The 18372-nt window shown below is 29.9% G+C and overlaps 16 protein-coding genes across 16 annotated transcripts; 11 read left to right on the forward strand and 5 right to left on the reverse strand. All coding sequences in view use genetic code 6, as the record gives it.

Moving 5' to 3' along the window:
* Positions 1-249: 249 nt before the first annotated feature.
* On the forward strand, positions 250-1302 carry SS50377_25550 (Kinase, NEK; the record flags this gene model as incomplete). Its single annotated transcript, XM_067909382.1, has 1 exon — positions 250-1302. The coding sequence occupies one exon, from the start codon at positions 250-252 to the stop codon at positions 1300-1302; it is 1053 nt and encodes a 350-aa protein (XP_067764203.1).
* A 6-nt stretch (positions 1303-1308) lies between these two features.
* On the reverse strand, positions 1309-1656 carry SS50377_25551 (uncharacterized protein; the record flags this gene model as incomplete). Its single annotated transcript, XM_067909383.1, has 1 exon — positions 1309-1656. One exon carries the CDS (start codon positions 1654-1656, stop codon positions 1309-1311), a length of 348 nt encoding a protein of 115 aa, XP_067764204.1.
* A 56-nt stretch (positions 1657-1712) lies between these two features.
* On the forward strand, positions 1713-1991 carry SS50377_25552 (uncharacterized protein; the record flags this gene model as incomplete). Its single annotated transcript, XM_067909384.1, has 1 exon — positions 1713-1991. One exon carries the CDS (start codon positions 1713-1715, stop codon positions 1989-1991), a length of 279 nt encoding a protein of 92 aa, XP_067764205.1.
* A 44-nt stretch (positions 1992-2035) lies between these two features.
* SS50377_25553 (uncharacterized protein) lies at positions 2036-2644 on the forward strand (the record flags this gene model as incomplete). The annotated part of the gene is made up of 1 exon (XM_067909385.1): positions 2036-2644. One exon carries the CDS (start codon positions 2036-2038, stop codon positions 2642-2644), a length of 609 nt encoding a protein of 202 aa, XP_067764206.1.
* Positions 2645-2691: 47 nt separating this feature from the next.
* On the forward strand, positions 2692-4038 carry SS50377_25554 (uncharacterized protein; the record flags this gene model as incomplete). Its single annotated transcript, XM_067909386.1, has 1 exon — positions 2692-4038. One exon carries the CDS (start codon positions 2692-2694, stop codon positions 4036-4038), a length of 1347 nt encoding a protein of 448 aa, XP_067764207.1.
* A 422-nt stretch (positions 4039-4460) lies between these two features.
* Positions 4461-5111, forward strand: SS50377_25555 (uncharacterized protein; the record flags this gene model as incomplete). Its single annotated transcript, XM_067909387.1, has 1 exon — positions 4461-5111. One exon carries the CDS (start codon positions 4461-4463, stop codon positions 5109-5111), a length of 651 nt encoding a protein of 216 aa, XP_067764208.1.
* A 6-nt stretch (positions 5112-5117) lies between these two features.
* On the reverse strand, positions 5118-5702 carry SS50377_25556 (uncharacterized protein; the record flags this gene model as incomplete). The annotated part of the gene is made up of 1 exon (XM_067909388.1): positions 5118-5702. The coding sequence occupies one exon, from the start codon at positions 5700-5702 to the stop codon at positions 5118-5120; it is 585 nt and encodes a 194-aa protein (XP_067764209.1).
* Positions 5703-6809: 1107 nt separating this feature from the next.
* Positions 6810-7928, forward strand: SS50377_25557 (Cathepsin L; the record flags this gene model as incomplete). Its single annotated transcript, XM_067909389.1, has 1 exon — positions 6810-7928. The coding sequence occupies one exon, from the start codon at positions 6810-6812 to the stop codon at positions 7926-7928; it is 1119 nt and encodes a 372-aa protein (XP_067764210.1).
* A 44-nt stretch (positions 7929-7972) lies between these two features.
* Positions 7973-8701, reverse strand: SS50377_25558 (uncharacterized protein; the record flags this gene model as incomplete). The annotated part of the gene is made up of 1 exon (XM_067909390.1): positions 7973-8701. The coding sequence occupies one exon, from the start codon at positions 8699-8701 to the stop codon at positions 7973-7975; it is 729 nt and encodes a 242-aa protein (XP_067764211.1).
* A 51-nt stretch (positions 8702-8752) lies between these two features.
* SS50377_25559 (uncharacterized protein) lies at positions 8753-8956 on the reverse strand (the record flags this gene model as incomplete). Its single annotated transcript, XM_067909391.1, has 1 exon — positions 8753-8956. The coding sequence occupies one exon, from the start codon at positions 8954-8956 to the stop codon at positions 8753-8755; it is 204 nt and encodes a 67-aa protein (XP_067764212.1).
* Positions 8957-9113: 157 nt separating this feature from the next.
* SS50377_25560 (uncharacterized protein) lies at positions 9114-10943 on the forward strand (the record flags this gene model as incomplete). The annotated part of the gene is made up of 1 exon (XM_067909392.1): positions 9114-10943. The coding sequence occupies one exon, from the start codon at positions 9114-9116 to the stop codon at positions 10941-10943; it is 1830 nt and encodes a 609-aa protein (XP_067764213.1).
* Positions 10944-11877: 934 nt separating this feature from the next.
* SS50377_25561 (Ribosome biogenesis protein BMS1) lies at positions 11878-15069 on the forward strand (the record flags this gene model as incomplete). Its single annotated transcript, XM_067909393.1, has 1 exon — positions 11878-15069. The coding sequence occupies one exon, from the start codon at positions 11878-11880 to the stop codon at positions 15067-15069; it is 3192 nt and encodes a 1063-aa protein (XP_067764214.1).
* A 38-nt stretch (positions 15070-15107) lies between these two features.
* On the forward strand, positions 15108-15737 carry SS50377_25562 (uncharacterized protein; the record flags this gene model as incomplete). The annotated part of the gene is made up of 1 exon (XM_067909394.1): positions 15108-15737. The coding sequence occupies one exon, from the start codon at positions 15108-15110 to the stop codon at positions 15735-15737; it is 630 nt and encodes a 209-aa protein (XP_067764215.1).
* Positions 15738-15795: 58 nt separating this feature from the next.
* SS50377_25563 (uncharacterized protein) lies at positions 15796-16170 on the forward strand (the record flags this gene model as incomplete). Its single annotated transcript, XM_067909395.1, has 1 exon — positions 15796-16170. The coding sequence occupies one exon, from the start codon at positions 15796-15798 to the stop codon at positions 16168-16170; it is 375 nt and encodes a 124-aa protein (XP_067764216.1).
* Positions 16171-16246: 76 nt separating this feature from the next.
* Positions 16247-16891, forward strand: SS50377_25564 (uncharacterized protein; the record flags this gene model as incomplete). Its single annotated transcript, XM_067909396.1, has 1 exon — positions 16247-16891. One exon carries the CDS (start codon positions 16247-16249, stop codon positions 16889-16891), a length of 645 nt encoding a protein of 214 aa, XP_067764217.1.
* A 31-nt stretch (positions 16892-16922) lies between these two features.
* Positions 16923-18317, reverse strand: SS50377_25565 (Serine peptidase; the record flags this gene model as incomplete). Its single annotated transcript, XM_067909397.1, has 1 exon — positions 16923-18317. The coding sequence occupies one exon, from the start codon at positions 18315-18317 to the stop codon at positions 16923-16925; it is 1395 nt and encodes a 464-aa protein (XP_067764218.1).
* Positions 18318-18372: the final 55 nt, after the last annotated feature.

The raw sequence follows: 18372 nt of genomic DNA on the forward strand, positions 1-18372 counted from the left end.
AATTATCTAATGGTTCCGAATAACTTTTCTTAATTTATTAATATTTATAATATAAAATTATTTCTTTTGAATTTAAAATAATAAAGACTTCATTTATGATTGATTACATCATATATAGTAAAAATTATATATTAAGAGTAATGTAATATAGTTATGTACTCATAATATGACAAAAATAAATTCCAATCTTTATAAGTTAAAGATATATTAGAATTAATATAAAATTAATAAATAAAATATTTTCAATAAATGCCTTATGAAGATTATGATATGACGCGACTTATGTTTGATTAGCTCGGTGAGGGGACATATGGTGCAATTTTTAAGATTAGGAGAAAATCAGATGATAAGAACTTCGCGTTAAAATTAGTAGATTAAAGATTTGCTGAAATGCAAAATTTAATTTAAGAAGCTCATCTATAAAAGTAATCTAAGCATGAAAATATTGCTAATATAGAAGAATATTTTGTGCAAGAAGAACGCCTTTATATAATAATGAGTTTATATGAAGGAGACTTATCGTAACTTATAGAAAAATATAAATCGTAAAACAAGTAATTTTCTGATGATTATATACTTAAAATTTATTTACAATTAATTCAAGCACTAAATTATCTTCATAAACTGTAAATTCTTCATAGAGACGTTAAACCATAGAATATGCTTTTGGACGAGGATCTAAATATTTATTTATCAGATTTTGGTATTGCTCGGGCAAATGAACAAGATTCAGGAAAAACAACAAATATAGGAACATAAGATTATATGTCACCTGAACTTTTTGAAAGTACGTCAGATTATGACTATTAACCTGATATCTGGGCTTCTGGGGTTGTTTTATATTAACTTATGACGTTAAGCCTACCTTTTTAATCTCATAAGCATCAGATTTCCTGCCAATTTATAGTGCCTAAAGTTAATAATTAGGAAAGTTAGTAGCACCTAGCTTAATTATTCCCATTAATATTCAGAGAGTATAAAAGTCGTATTACTTCAGCATAAATTATTGACTATCTCAATAGCGATCAGGATATTAATCAGTTTTAGTTCAAAGATTTGTATTCCTAAAAAATATATACGTAGTTATCAAATAAATATAAATGTGTTATTGTAGATAAAGTTATACGTAGAATGCTTAATTTATTATAAATTAGTGATAAAAACTTGATAACCAATATTGAATAAGGATTATAAGTAGAAAATGATGAGGTATAACAGTTAGGAATTTAGGAAGGTGTGACTTTTAATGATGAAGAAATACACCAAATTCGACGAATAGCTATATGTTTATTAGATATTTGAAGTCCTTCACTCAATTAAGCCATTGATTGTTTCTTTTGACATTATTTTATTTCCACTTAAACCTATAGCTCTTACCAGATTTTTACCAGTCATTGTGGTACTCTCTTAATTATCTAACGCTACTCTCTCAAATATTCTACAATATTATTATTGAAGTCCCAATGCTACTATTTATAATAATTTTTAATCGTCAATATTGAATCCTCTTTTTTATAATTAAAACTGTATAAAAGATTCAGGAATAGAGCAAGGTTATATAACTTTTTCTAATTCTAATAGTGCGTTATCTTCCATTTAATCTAATTTCTATGAAAGCGTATCGGGACTAACTTGTGGTTATAAATGTGTTTACATTTTAAATAATATTATATATTAAGTATTATATATTAAGTATTAATTATTCTGTAGAAATGGACAAACGAAATAAGAAGAATAAGTTAAAATTTACAATGAAACATAGAGATTTTATTCAAAAAGATTGCAAAATAAATCTTTAAATTAAGGCAAAAACTTATTTAAGAGAATACGTAGAAAAGCTTCTTATTAAAATTATATACCAATCCTAGCGCCAGGCTAATCAAAAGAAGCAGTAAATCATCCAATTCAATGACATAGCGACCATAATTTTTAACGACCCACAATATGCTCTAATCGCAGCCATGTGTTTTAGCAAAAACCAACCTCAGTGAAATTTATTACCTCGTATTATGTCTATTATATCAAACTCTCCAAAATGGCTTTTCAGCGAAAAAACATCAATTCGCGAAACCTGCACATGAAAATTACACCACTGCAGCTAAATCCCAAAATTGAGCCCCGCTAAAATCGTACGCCCCAGCAGCCGCTGGAATCGTACCTTGAGTTCGCGCCTAACATCCCAACTTCAAACACGCGAACCGAGGATGACTCACAGCTCAAAAAGCGCGTTATCGCCCTCGAGCTATAGACTCGAGAATAGCGGGAAATCAACCAAAATATGAATGACTTCCTGAACCAACAACAGCAGATCATTACACAGCTCGTTTCGGAGATGAATTTGCTTACGAAGCGCTTCCACACTTTGGACTCAGAAATTGTCAATTTGAACACACGCATGCAGCAGTGCGAGGGATCTAACGATGCAGTGAGCTATAAAGATGCGTTTAACCGACAGATTCAGGCTATCTAGTCCCAAATGAGCGTCGTTGGAGCAAAGCTAGATATTCTATAGAACGAAGCAAAAAGTGGAAAGAATACAACAGTTAGCCGGGACGAGTGGTAGTGGGGTCAGAATGTGTTGGTGGAGTAGATAAAGAACGTGGAAACGGCAATTAAGAACTTTTAGTTCAGCACAAAAAAGTGATTTATTAAAAAATATTAATATTATATCTTAATAATTAGTTTAGTAAAATGAAAATATCAGTCTCAAAGTTTGAAGGATTGAAGCAGAGTTTAAATAATGAAATGTGCTAAATTTTAGAATTAACTAAATAAAAATATTAGATTTTAGTACCAGATGATACTATAATTAAGATATTTAACTTGGATTTTGAAGTTTAGCTGTTTACATAAACAGCAGTTTCGCTGCCATAAATTGGTACCAGCGGGAGCAACATTATTAAAGATCTATTAATTTTATAGTTAAGAACTGATAAATTTATACTAGTTTTGTTGAAAAGCAATATTTTATTAGTTTATGATTCATTATTTTGCATTATTACATATTTTGCACCTGATAAAATTTTTAGCGATAAGTTAACACCAATCAGTTTATCTATAGATGCAAATAGTGCATAATATTAATTTTCAATTTTTTATAGTACTGTGGTTTTTCATTTTACATATAAAGCTTTTGAGGATAGTATATATAAAAGGTAAAATGTAGTGTTTAATGAATCTTCTTAAGTTTAAATGAATGGTAACATTCTTTTAGTGTAAAATTATGGTATTTAATAAAGCATTTAACCAATTTAATAATTTATCTCTTATGATTTATAATCTTTATAGGATTCACTTTTATAAAAGTGTAACAAACTAGTAACTTTGTAATAACATTTATATAGAATTTCTACGTTTTCTGGACTAACTAAAATTTCACCTTTATACTAATATAAAACTAATTTTATTGAACCTACTACTTAAGTTTTACAAGGTATGGATTAATTTAAATAAAAACTTACTTCTTAATTGCTAGTATAATAACATAATCTTTAATTTATTGTAAATTAGGTAGAATTAGATAATTATTTATCTTTGAATTACGTAGGAAAATATCTTATTGAAAACTTCAACTGGTAATTTTAAAAATCAAATATTTAAACAATTCCTTAATCCAAGAAGCATAGTATTTTTGCAAAAACAAAAGCATTTTTGTAATAAAAATAAGATATTGATGCAAATAGTTTAGTTCCTAGTAGTTTTAAATATCTATATTATCATGACTAATTTGAGAATTATAATTCGGTGCTGATTATAGATAATGAAATATTTGTCTATAGATTAGATTAATTTGCGCTTCTATCGAATTATTTATTTATAGGAGACTCTATAACTTTAATAAATTCCTATATTTTCAAAGAATAATTAATAATTTATTAAGAAAATAATGGTGATATTAAGAAATGCGTCTTGACACTTCCTGGACTAATTTTATAATCAAATCAATCTGATATATTCTAACTTAAACTTAACTAATCGTGCTAAGCATTATTTAATGTTTTTGATGAATATTTTGTAACATGTAGTTTATTAGAATGATATACTATTTTTAAGACTAAAATTATCAAATTAATTTCTATGCCGGGGAAGTATAAAAACTAATCGGATAAGATTATTAAGCTTTATTTATAGCATAAGATTTTTTAATAGATTCTAAAATCAAAAAGTACTAATATATTATATGTATTTTCGTATAATTTTATCACCGCAATTATTATTTTATATGTATTTTTGAATGTATATTTAATATTAATTTTGATCAATTGTATAATATAGATATAATAAGATAAGTGGCAGTAGGTTATAAAATATAATTTCTAATTTATATTTTATACATGTAAAAATTATGTTTTTAGTATGTAATATCATATAGTTAAATTCATTAACCTATGATCAAAATTAAAAACTAAGAAATATTATAATATTAATATATAATATAATGTGACTAACTTATTTACTTAATGGACTTTATTGATCTCCCATCGTTCTTTAATGGCGAATACAGTATATAAGAAAGTGTATCTGCATCTAATCTTTAAGTTAATAAATCATCTATTGAGGTGATAAAGCCTCTTATTCATAGTAATTTTATAACAAATCATACAATAAAAATTGATGGTAAGACATACATTGATATGGAACTTATTGCAGCAAATCCAGAATATGCAATTGAATAATCTGATCTATTATTTTAAGCATAAAGTAAGTAAAAGAAGCCTTTAAGTTTCATCAATCATATTAACTAAGTTTAACAGTAATATAAAACACTACATAGTGATAGGTCTAAATTTAAATGGGAAGAAGATTAATCTTTAATATTTTAAATTATAGTAACATCATTGGGAGTTTCATCAGTTAAACCAAAATAAATATCATAGTTTTTCCCTATTGACTTTAACGTGGATCTATAATCATTAGCTATGTAATTATTAAAATATAGACAAAGATTAGTAAAAGATAACAATTTATAAAATTTAGATGATCTAAAAAATTATCATTAAGCTTATAATGTTAGTCACTAAAAAATTGTTGAGATTTCTTAAAAATGGAGGGACATAAACTTTTAAGGGTTATCTGATATTCAAATTAAAGATATACTTAAGCAGTTGTGATTGGAGTCATTTTAATTAATCTATATATGATTTTATTTGGATATCCGTAAACTCTTTGAAGTCTAAATTTTTCCATTTTAATGCAATATCATTGATAGGATTAAATTTAAATAAATTAGGTACCATCCAATTTTCAATTTAATTAACACTATGCAATGCATAATCTATTTTGATCTACTATTTATAATATTAAAAAAATTATGAAATTGAATGTAAATCTACGTCAATTTTATCTTTAATTAAACTATGGACCTTAAAAGATGTAGTCTTTAATATTCCCAGCGATTATATAACGGTGGCTAAAACTTTTTAATCAAATATGCTTAGATAACCCAAAATTTATTCAGGAGATATATCTATTACTTAAGCTTGTTTTATCATTTTAATTAACCGATATATATCATCTTTATTCATATTTTCTAGTAAGCTAATGTCAATATAACGTTTTTATCTATGGATCAAAATAAAATGATCTATATCAGAAGTTGACAAAGGGAAGTCACAAAAAGAATCATTCTCCTCAAAAGAAACTTTATAACTAGAATCTGTAGAAGTATCTGAGCTATATTCACTTAATGTCCTTTCTGTCATTTTAATTTAGATTTTTTTTCTGATATGAAGTGGTAAAAGTATAGATTAAATATAATATTCATTGTGATTATTTGTATAAACACAAATGTTTTTGAATATCAAAATCATAAATTTGATTAATAAATTTAGTAACGAAAAGCTTATCATAATATATATAACTCCAGCACACTAAAGGTGATGGAAAAGGTGGGCTCAAATACTATTTAAAATTTTCAGATAGGTCTAGTAAAATAGAATGAGAGTTTAAAAATGTAAAGACTATAAAAGAATCCGACTCAAATGAAACTATATCAGACTATAGAGTAACACCACTTTTGATTTTTATAATTTAATTTTGACTAACTTCATAAATGTTTAATTAATAATCTATAACATAAGTAATACCATTATAATAATGAATAATACAATTTTAAAATTCTTACAGATACAATATATTACCTGACTAATCTAATACTGATAAATTTCCTTGGCTATAAACTAGAAATTTATCACCATACAAATCATAAGAATCAACTAGTTGTAACTAAGATACTTCCTCAATATTATCTTGATTATATCTAAATAAATATGATTTATCGTTGTTTGAATGAATTCCATAGAACAAGTTACTAATATTAACTGATTTAGAAGGATACTTTTAACTATATGGAAAGATAATTGGTTTATCCATGATTTTCTTTAACTCTAAGTTATACAATGAGGCTAAATTATTATCGTAAGAATATAAAATATTTTAATCTTTATGTAGGAATTGCATTTTCGAAATTATGAACCTTCAGTAAATAATATATTATTAATATTAATTAATAGAAATTATTTAGAATTTTAATGTCTATTTTTATACAAAAAATAATACTAGATGATTTACTCTTATAAGATAATTACTAACAAAATTATAATTGGTTCATAGATTTTACTTACATATTGAATTTCATACCCTTCATAATACATATTCATTCAATCTATAATAGTTAAGCCTAATATTGATTACTTAATGTTAGTTAATATTATATTTTTAAATATCTCTAGTAAACAAATTATGTTGAAAATAACAAAATTATATATTTTTCTAATACATCATAGATAATATATTTTTACATTTCAATAATGATTCTCATTCTTTAAATTGACTGCTAGGTTTCTACCTGTGCTGCGCTAAATTTCCTTCCTCACATATCGAGTATTCCAAAAAATATAGATTTGCGTGAACTTGGCCTTATTACTAGTGCAAAGTCGTAGGGAAACTGCTTTGCTTCATTTGCTATTATCATGAACTCGTTACTAGAAAATGCTATTTTACTTGTTTAAGATGTCACGTAAAGAGATTTTTGGCGTAAAAATGCAAATGAGTTATCATTATCAACATAGTTTTTGTTAAGCAACACCCGTGGTGCTAGCGCTTATTGTGATGGAGGAGATGCAGTAAAAGGGCTTAATTATTTATATTCATCCAATATCACTACTGTAGAACTAGAAATTAATTTTCCATATAAACCAGAGCATTTTATAGAGAGATATTTTAAGAATAAGACTCTGAAACCTATACTGTAAGAACATGACTGGATACTACCATTTGAAATTTTATAAATTCAGGATATGATTGGGAAACAGAGCACTCCTATTATAAGCTTAAATAAAGGAGGTTAAATGGATATAATGTAAGTTAAGCAATTTTTAGCTCGAGGTATAGCAGTTATTAGCAGCGTATATACTGGGATCTAAGAGTAATAGTTTAAAAATTATAATGGATCATTTGTTATGGATAATTATGGGTGTAACAATAAATTGATTTTTAAGTAAGTGCTGATTGTTGGCTACGGATTTTTCAAGGGGAAAGAAGTTTGGATCGTATAAAATACAGCAGGGCCATATTGGGGCAATCATGGGTTTTTCTATGTAACAATGTGGAATAATAATATGTGCATTGAAGATAGCGCATTTTCTATCTTACCAAAATATTATGATATATCAAAAAGAGTATTTGATTCAAAGTATGAATCTAATTTCAATCTAAAACGAGGATTTGATGGCCTAGATAACGATGACGGGAGTTTTAATGATTTAACTGGACTAAATAGTATTGCTATTACAATGATTGTTATTATCAGTATGGTCTTATTTTCCCTTTTGATGGCGGGGTTAATCTTGATTATATCAAAAATCAAGAAGACGTAAAAGCAATCCTACTTTAAGCTAGAAAACAAGGATTACTTATCGCGAGATTGATAATATAGAACGAATGAATAAACAAATAATTAATATATATTCCTTCATACCCTATTTGACAGCTCGTCATCATCCTAATTATTTTTAATAGGGTAAAGCTCAGCACTTCTTCCAGCTTTGAGTCGAACAAACAAAACAACTTCTTCACGCTCTAAGCCTTCAATAACTCGCTTTTCATCCTTCCCAAATAGCATCTCTAAATTATCACCGTCAGATACTAACCTAACATGCCCGTTTACTTACGCACCAAACAGTACATGCCGTTAGTTGACGAGACATACACCACATAGACACAACTCGTTTAGTTAAATACTGAATTACCCGACACCATTAATTAATGATCTTGCTGAGTAAAAAGTACTATAACTGAGGGCAGTGATCTTATTTTCTATAATTTATGCTTTTGAAGACTGTTAAAAAGAGTCTGTCGGAAATAAAGTTTTAGACAAAAATAGTTTATCCATCAAAAAAATCTCTATCAGAACCTCTTGAGTTGGTGGAAAGGCAGCAAACAAGCTACCAATTTATTATCCACAAATAACAGGCACCTGGCTTCTATTAATACGAAGTAAAATAATATTTTATAATGTTTCAAAGGACGCAGATGCTATTCGGTGGTTCTTTGAGTTTCTGAGATCAGGAAATATTCGAATTTATGCGTTTAGCCCGAAGTAAAACTAAGAAATCTTAAATTATATATCTGACTTCTCTATAATTGGCATTGAGTCACCAAACAGATTATATAATTAGTATATGATGTGGGACTAAGTCATGTTAGATTGAAAAATAATATATATTATTATATAGCATAAAATATATATATATCAATCATCAAAATATGATTTTCTAACAGAAGATGTATCTATCTTAAAGCCGACACCACCGTGTTTTCTCTTATTTTTAGTAGTTCTATAATCTTAACCACATTTATCATTGAAAGGCCGATCATTAACAGAGTGTTATTATCTATCAGAATATTATCTAGTTTGACCTTTATCTGAATTTTGACTACGATAATTATTTTGCATATTTTTCGGTTATTAAATAGAAGATGAAGATTCTTAATCAACAACTATCTTGGAAGTCTGATTTGGCTATTTTTAGGCTGGTGCTGAATCTGAGCTTGAACTGGAAGATGAATCAGAGCTTGAAGAGCTTTTAGGTTTAGAGCTTGGGGAGCTTGGGATGGAAGATGAATCAGAGCTTGAAGAGCTTTTAGGTTTAGAGCTTGGGGAGCTTGGGATGGAAGATGAATCAGAGCTTGAAGAGCTTTTAGGTTTAGAGCTTGGGGAGCTTGGGATGGAAGATGAATCAGAGCTTGAAGAGCTTTTAGGTTTAGAGCTTGGGGAGCTTGGGATGGAAGATGAATCAGAGCTTGAAGATGCTGACTTTATCACTTTCCTGGCAGGAGGTGGGCTTGAACTGGAAGATGAATCAGAGCTTGAAGATGCTGACTTTATCACTTTCCTGGCAGGAGGTGGGCTTGAACTGGAAGATGAATCAGAGCTTGAAGAGCTTTTAGGTTTAGAGCTTGGGGAGCTTGGGATGGAAGATGAATCAGAGCTTGAAGAGCTTTTAGGTTTAGAGCTTGGGGAGCTTGGGATGGAAGATGAATCAGAGCTTGAAGAGCTTTTAGGTTTAGAGCTTGGGGAGCTTGGGATGGAAGATGAATCAGAGCTTGAAGAGCTTTTAGGTTTAGAGCTTGGGGAGCTTGGGATGGAAGATGAATCAGAGCTTGAAGATGCTGACTTTATCACTTTCCTGGCAGGAGGTGGGCTTGAACTGGAAGATGAATCAGAGCTTGAAGATGCTGACTTTATCACTTTCCTGGCAGGAGGTGGGCTTGAACTGGAAGATGAATCAGAGCTTGAAGATGCTGACTTTATCACTTTCCTGGCAGGAGGTGGGCTTGAACTGGAAGATGAATCAGAGCTTGAAGATGCTGACTTTATCACTTTCCTGGCAGGAGGTGGGCTTGAACTGGAAGATGAATCAGAGCTTGAAGATGCTGACTTTATCACTTTCCTGGCAGGAGGTGGGCTTGAACTGGAAGATGAATCAGAGCTTGAAGATGCTGACTTTATCACTTTCCTGGCAGGAGGTGGGCTTGAACTGGAAGATGAATCAGAGCTTGAAGATGCTGACTTTATCACTTTCCTGGCAGGAGGTGGGCTTGAACTGGAAGATGAATCAGAGCTTGAAGATGCTGACTTTATCACTTTCCTGGCAGGAGGTGGGCTTGAACTGGAAGATGAATCAGAGCTTGAAGATGCTGACTTTATCACTTTCCTGGCAGGAGGTGGGCTTGAACTGGAAGATGAATCAGAGCTTGAAGATGCTGACTTTATCACTTTCCTGGCAGGAGGTGGGCTTGAACTGGAAGATGAATCAGAGCTTGAAGATGCTGACTTTATCACTTTCCTGGCAGGAGGTGGGCTTGAACTGGAAGATGAATCAGAGCTTGAAGATGCTGACTTTATCACTTTCCTGGCAGGAGGTGGGCTTGAACTGGAAGATGAATCAGAGCTTGAAGATGCTGACTTTATCACTTTCCTGGCAGGAGGTGGGCTTGAACTGGAAGATGAATCAGAGCTTGAAGATGCTGACTTTATCACTTTCCTGGCAGGAGGTGGGCTTGAACTGGAAGATGAATCAGAGCTTGAAGATGCTGACTTTATCACTTTCCTGGCAGGAGGTGGGCTTGAACTGGAAGATGAATCAGAGCTTGAAGATGCTGACTTTATCACTTTCCTGGCAGGAGGTGGGCTTGAACTGGAAGATGAATCAGAGCTTGAAGATGCTGAATTCTTGATATTTTTTTAAATCGGTTCATTATCCGAAAAAGTTAATTTATTGATTGTATTTATTAATTCTTTTTCTATAATTTTTTAATCAATCTTAGTTTATGAAGATAGCATAGAGGATAATGACTTTGTTAGATCCTATGTCTACTTATTCATTGAATTAAAGTGGAAAAAGAAAATGTTTTATTATTATAATATATTATATAACTGATCTACAAAATAAATGTCAAAATAGATTTGGGGGTATAATTAAAGCACCATGACTCCGGCTAAGATAAAGTAAAGGTCATAATAACTAAAATCTTCTAAGAAGTTATAATAAGAGCTATATATAGATAATAAATAATTGTCTGAAGATCAAATTAATAAAATATTTTTTGTTAATGAAGACTACATTTCAGAAGAGCTTGACAAGAAAAATAATTTAGTTATTAAAATTGCTGAGCTGATTATTCCGATGTCAAAATAATTTGAATCTTCCCATATAAAAGATTTTCTAAATTTTTAATCTCTTTTTAGACTTTACACCTTCAAAACACCCCAATTGTAACTGAAAACTTATTTTAACCCTACAAAATCTACCCCATATTTCACAAAAATGACTCGAAATGAAATACTCATGTTTAAATTTGTCTTTAAATAGTTTGGCTTAACGTTTAAAACTGTAGAACAAATGTCAATTTAGCTATTTTAGTACTTCACCTCTATTTCTAATAGCTTAATTTCGAACTAATTTACAATAAATATGTCTTTATACGAAAGATATAAAATTACTGTATTAACCAATATTGGTAATGAATTTGATATTTGTAATGTGGAGAATGACATAGATTTTGCGTCAAGACTTAAATAAATTTTCGAGTCAAAACCCAGATAAACTGTAATTTTAGAGCTAAAATTGAAGTTATTTAAATTATATTCTGCCCAAGAACATAATTTTCCTGAAGTGGAAAACGTTTTAAAAATTAATTTTCCTGGCGTGTTTAAGGGTTCTGTTGTTACTTTTCTACTTTAAATGATATAGATGGCATAATAAATTTTTGGGAAGAGTATTTTTTAATATTTTTAAAGTAAGTAAAGTGATTTTGACTGATTATAAGAATAATTATATATAACGTATATATTCTCTTCTTTTTTCACTTCAAATGAATCCTGATCAGCCTTAAGAGCACAAAGCTCGTTCAAAATCTGGAAATAATAGAAAAACAAAGGAAACTAAGCTCAAAAATATTAGATCATCGTCATAGAGAGGTGCTAAAGCTTCTGCATTACGTAATCCTAAAAATGAGAGATTTAAATTATAACGTGCTGCCTAAATAGAACACTTAACCGCAAAAGTACCAACAGTAAATATTACTGCAAAATTACCCCCGCCAGATGTTGTTGCAGTGATTGGACCTGCTTAATCTGGTAAAACTACTATTGTAAAGTAACTTATAAAGTAATGGACAGGTGTTTAGGTCACTCCTATCGGTCCTGTAACTGTATCTGCAAGTAAAACAAAGAGAATAACTATTTTTGATGTACCTAGTAATATTCCTGCCGTTTTGGATGCAGCACGTGTAGCTGACTTAGTAATAATAGTTATTAATGCAGAAAAGGATATTGAAACTGATGTTTTCGAGTATCTTAATGTTTTGTAAGCAATAGGTTTTCCTAAAGTATTTACGGTTGTTACACATGAGGATTGTTTTGCTAAAGTTTCCCATAAATAACGTAATAATAAGAAATTAAGAGAACGAATTTATAAAGAAATTTATCAAGGAAGTAAAATATTTTTCCTTGATTGGTAAAGCCATTCTTATAAAAATGATCAAATGGCTACATTATCACGATGTATTTCTTAGTAAAATTACAATATACCTTTATCTTGGCGGTCATAGCATGGATGCGTGTTAGTAGATAGGGTGGAATAACATGTTAATAATACAACAACTTGCTTTGGTTTTGTCCATGGGACTTTTATTAATACTCATTAAAAATTTCATATTCCTGGATATCAGGATGTTGATCCAGTTAATTTTGAAGTATTATAAGATCCAGCTATGCCAGAAAATAGAAAAGTATTACAAAAAGAAAAACCTGTTGTATATGGACCAATGAGCGAAATAAATGATGTACGTATAGATGATGCGGGGGTTCATGTTAAAATAAATTTAAAATAAACACCAGGGCGACTTGGAAGAGAAGAGAAAGATGTAATATCATCTCTTAAGGCATCCTTAGCTGTATCTAAATAAGGTATCTAACTTCTTGACGATGCAGAATAGGACTTAAATCATATATTACCTTCTGATTAAGATGAGCCAGAGGAATAAGAGTTTTTATGTGAGGAACACTCTGAAAACATTCACGAAGATATTAACGAAATAACTTAGTAGAACTAATGGCTTGTAGATGAAACCAAAGGTAACGATTCATATCCAAAATCTGTTGAAAGTTTTGAATCTACTGCCAGTAACTTAGATGACGTTGAAATTCAGGAGGAAAAGTTTGAAATAGAGGAATAATAGTAGGAATTGGAGGAAGCTAATTTAAATAACGAAGAATTTAGAGTTAATCATATATTGAAAAAACTAAAATTAAATAAATAATAAGCATCATAACAATATTGGGCGGATTTAATCTATAATTTCCATAAGACATCAGTTTCTTCTCCTACTTAAAAAGCAAAAGATAGTAAGAAGTAAAAAATACTATAATTATTTGAGGATGATGAAATAGATCAAAACTTAGTAAATATTTAGTCATTACCTGCTAGCTTTTGTTCTGTTTATGGTATAAATACTTTTAGTAATTCTTAGATTAGAGGTATAACAAAATAATTCCCTACATCATTTTCATTTAAAAAGCAAATTGGACAGGAAGCTTCTATAAATATAATGCTTTCAACATATATTAAAAATGCATTTATTACGACAGATATAGATTTTTCTACAGCATTATCCAAATGTTTAAATGGTGAATAACCAGTTGTTGAATAGGAAGTTAAAGACACGAATTAATATAAACTTGACTCTTAATATCATGATAATCTTACACATTAAGCAAATCAAGCAAAATAGAGAGAAACTTTACTGAACCCTTCACTTTAACTTAAAGAAACTCGTTTTCCTCCAGGTTCTTATGTCAAATTTACTTTCGACTCAATTCCTGAGTTTTAGTAAAATTTAGACCCACATAATCCGTTAATATTAGGAGCATTATTGCCATAGGAGACAAACAAAAAATTTATTACTGCCCGTATTAAAAGACATCGTTGGTATCCTAAAATTTTAAAATCCAGAAATCCTCTTATTTTTGCAATGGGGTGGCGTAGATTTTAATCGCTTCCAACATTTGCCAGTGAACAAATGGAGCATCATGAGGCGAATCTTGATACTGCCTTAGTTACAGATTCTCCTCCACTCAAAATGCTTAAATATACACCCGAACATATGCATTGTGCTGCTATTTTCTTTGGGTACGGGGTTCCTGCAGGTACTGGCGTTATCTGCTTTTAAAATCTTAACTCCAAAACATGGAGAGTAGCTGCCACAGGAACAACATTAGAATCTGGAGAATTCCATCATGTTTTCAAACGTTTAAAACTAGTTGGTTTCCCAGATAAAATAATGCAAAAAACTTGTTATCTTAAAGACATGTTCAACACGAAAAACGAAGCCTCCGCTTTTGTAGGAGCAGAGGTAAAAACAGTAAGCGGTATTCGTGGAATTCTGAAAAAGGGTGAAGAAGGCGGTCGCGTGATTTGCAAATTTGAAGATCGGGTGAGGATGACAGACGTTATGTTCCTAAAGACAAATGTAAAAGTGAAAATTGACAAAATTTGCATTAATTTTGATAATCATGTGTCTAAAGACTTCGTTGGAGTGCGAACTGTCGCTGAAATCAGACACGAGAAAGGTATAACCTTGACATATAACAATGATAGTTAATATTAAAAAGAGTAAAAGGAGATTTTTGTTAAACCAGAATTGCACATTAATGAAAAGGTGATGAAATAGTTACCGTTTGCTGAGCAAAAGAAGCATTTTGATAAAAATTAAGATTTTAAAAAACAAAACATCAAGGATTAATATATGAAAAGCTTGGTTTAAGGAAAGAAGTAGTTTGACCGAGAACGTATTGTCTAATTGGCAACAAAGATTCAAAATACGGACTTGCAAGACTAGTTAGAAAAGCAGAGTAAAGAGCTTCATGCATAGCAGCAATGGAAAAAAGGTATGAACAAAAAGAAAGATAATATATCAGCAGAGAAGAAAAAGGAAGAATCAACTAAAAAGAGGGTGATCATAGGGCGTGCATAATAACGAGTTCTTAAAAGGGGTAAATTATGATTGGTTGTTATTATATAATATATGAAATAAATATAAAAATGAATGATAAACTAGATTCACTAGAGGTCCAGTTTTAGCATCTTGTAGATAGTTTTGGTGAATAAATAATAACTTAAAAAATAATTTACAGAAATAATGAGTATTAGAAATCTTCACCTGTAGTAAAGAAGCCAATACAGATTTAAACCGATACTGCTGTTGCTGATTTAGTTAAAATTTATAATAAACGCGTAAGCGAACTAAATAAGTATGTTAAGACTAAAGATTTAACATGCTATGAAAACAAAGTTCAGAATTAGTTAATTGAAAAATATCATGCCACAGATTATTAAATTTAATCATTCAAACCTAGTTATAGGTAAAATTGTTAGACTAGGAATGATGGTTTTTTAGCATAATTTTTGGCATAATTTTGTCCTTAAGTTGTTACAGAATGTGACTGGTAGAGTATTTTAAAAGTTGTATAGCGAAAGTTATAAAATGTTAGAAACCAAGCTACATTGTTGTACTTTAATACAATTTAACAATATTGTGATAATTCAGATGTCATGAGGGGTATGAGAGATGTCGGATTTATTTTAGGTAAAAGTAAGACTTGGATAAGTGGAGAAAGATTAGAAATTTAGTTATATAATGAAGAGCATAGCGAAGATTATGATTTTACATGATTATTATATATCTTTTAGAATATATATTAGATTCTTTAAAATTTACCTTTCTTTTTTAATGCAAAGTTAAACAATGCTCAAATAATTAGGTGATCTTTTAGCTGAGGCCAGAAATACATATTATAAACTCTAAAATGCTTAAACTAAAGTATCTATGATTAGGTAAAAGCAAGCTCAATATCATACTACTATTTTATTATAAAAGTTAAAAATGTCTGACCATCTAGATAAAATATTTAGCTAAAACTCATAGATACTATAAGCAATATAGGAATAAAAATATTCATAGCACTAATAGAATAATAAAGCCACCAAGTATCCACCCAAACCATTTTCTTAGAATGAACCTTTCAGAAATGATCTTACACCAAAAGCTACAGTTAGTGCTTAGCCTCCTCGTTATAAACAGGTTGTACCTATTTAATATGTGTGATTATTATTATTATTATGCTAGTTGCTTATGCATGTATTATTATATACAAATTTAATAATACTATATCCACTCCACTATGAACTTTGAAGATCTTCCATCTTTCTTTTAAACAGAACAGTCAATCACTGATGGTTCAGAATATTAATCTATAAGTACTACGATTCCAAACACAATTGAACCAAAAATCAAATTTGTTGCCCCAACACCATAGCTTTTAGCCTAGAATTCAATTGTAGTAGATAAAAAAACATTTATCGAACTAGGTTATTTAGTTCAAAACAAGAATTTTGTAGTTTAATAAGCCAAATAGAAAGCTAATTTAATATATAATAAATAAAAAATTCATTAATCACTACCTTAAAGTTATAGGTCTTCTAGACCAGAGCGTTAAAAGTTCAGATGGGAAATTTAATAGTAAACAGTATTTGCAATTGTAGTTTCTGGTCTAGGAATATCATCAGCTAGGCCGAAATAAATTTTGCCTTTAATGCCAGTAGAGTATAACCTGGACCAATAAATGATTGCCTCTCACTTACAAAAATATCGCTAAAAGATTATAAAAGATTTTAATTTGTCCTCAATGAATGATATTTAAAACTAATTTTATCCTTAACATATCACAAGTCCAATAGTCAAAGAAATTTCCGATAAATGGAAAGGGGATGCTGCATTTCATGGCTATACTGAAGGATAAATAAAAGAGATTATTAGGAGTTTGTGAATTAACTTAATTTATTTAACATAGTTTTCATTCAAGTTCTGTATTCGTCAAGTTTTGAAGCTACGAAATCGAATACTTTACTTCTCATATTCTATAGCTAGATAGGATCATCTTTAGATTCGGTGTGGAGGTCAGCACAATGGCCACTATCTCTGCTATCAATAAATATATAATTAGGCGAATTAGGTTTTTCAGTGGTGACTCCACAAATATGCCAAACATCTTGCCAAAAATTTGTAAATATAGTATCATTACCATACACCATATCTGAACCATAATAATCGTTGGTCCTTTTAACTATACCTTCCATAATATCATAATTTAAACTCATATTAAAGGCATAATTACAAACATCATAATGATATTATAAAGTGACTTTCTAGCTCCTAATACTATTAAATTACGGAGCTGGCTAAAAGTAAGCAAACTCAGAACACGTCTGATACCACCACTATCTAAACGCATCTGATTATCCTACATTTGCATTTTTAAGGTTAACTCTAGAATAAGGTGCGAAATCATATCTTTCTTTAATATACTACAAAAATGCTATAGTCACATTTCCAGAATCTCTATAAACATTATTCAAATTATGTTAACATATATCTGTCCAACTTCCATACTAAAACGCCATTAACCCTGCATCAGCTAAAAAATAGTAAAAATCGTCAATAAATCCATCTGCAGCCACCAATTCTGGTTCAATATTCAATAAATCTATCGGCCATGAACTACCATTTTCTAATGCTTCCTCTATCTCTCTCATTGCAATATTATACGCATAACCACAAGGTGTTCCTGCAGCAGCGAAAGTATGTTAATCAAATTCTGGAATTGAATGAATAGCATTTACAACACCAGAACTAGAAACACCAGCAGCAAACATGAACTATAACTTTTACATTATGAAGCCAGTTACAGCTCCAGGATAACTTCCTCCGGCAATTATCCATTTGAAACACAATTTTCCGTCTATACGTTCAGTTTTGCAATATTTTTGATCCATTTAGTCGATAAAATTAGCCAAATCAGCAATGGCCTGTTAAGAGTTCAACAAGTGCAGATTTTAGTTCTATGCATCAAATTTATCTCCATATTTAAAAGGATGAGACTTGCCATAAAAACGATGTTCGAGTGCAAAAATCATTGCATTCTAATCGCGAGCAATTTTACCTAGTATGTCTATTTGACTAGCATCTCCCCCAGGAGCAGCACGTAAAGCTCCTTCACCGCCTATTTCGATGATCATTGTTGATGTAGTATTAGCATAAAAATTTGAATTCTGAAAATAACGCTGTTCAAATAGTGTAAAATAATTTTTATTGAAATGGAAATGGTCAATACGTTATTTGAAATAAAACTCAGTGGATGGTGTTCTTAGCATTGTGTAGTGCTGATTAGTTAATTTAGATAGTAAAATCAACATTTTAAAATGAAGGGGTTTAGTATATGTTTAATACATAATAATCATAAATAAAGTT

Source organism: Spironucleus salmonicida, chromosome 5, assembly GCF_000497125.1.
Source record: "Spironucleus salmonicida strain ATCC 50377 chromosome 5, whole genome shotgun sequence".
Lineage (NCBI taxonomy): Eukaryota > Fornicata > Diplomonadida > Hexamitidae > Spironucleus > Spironucleus salmonicida.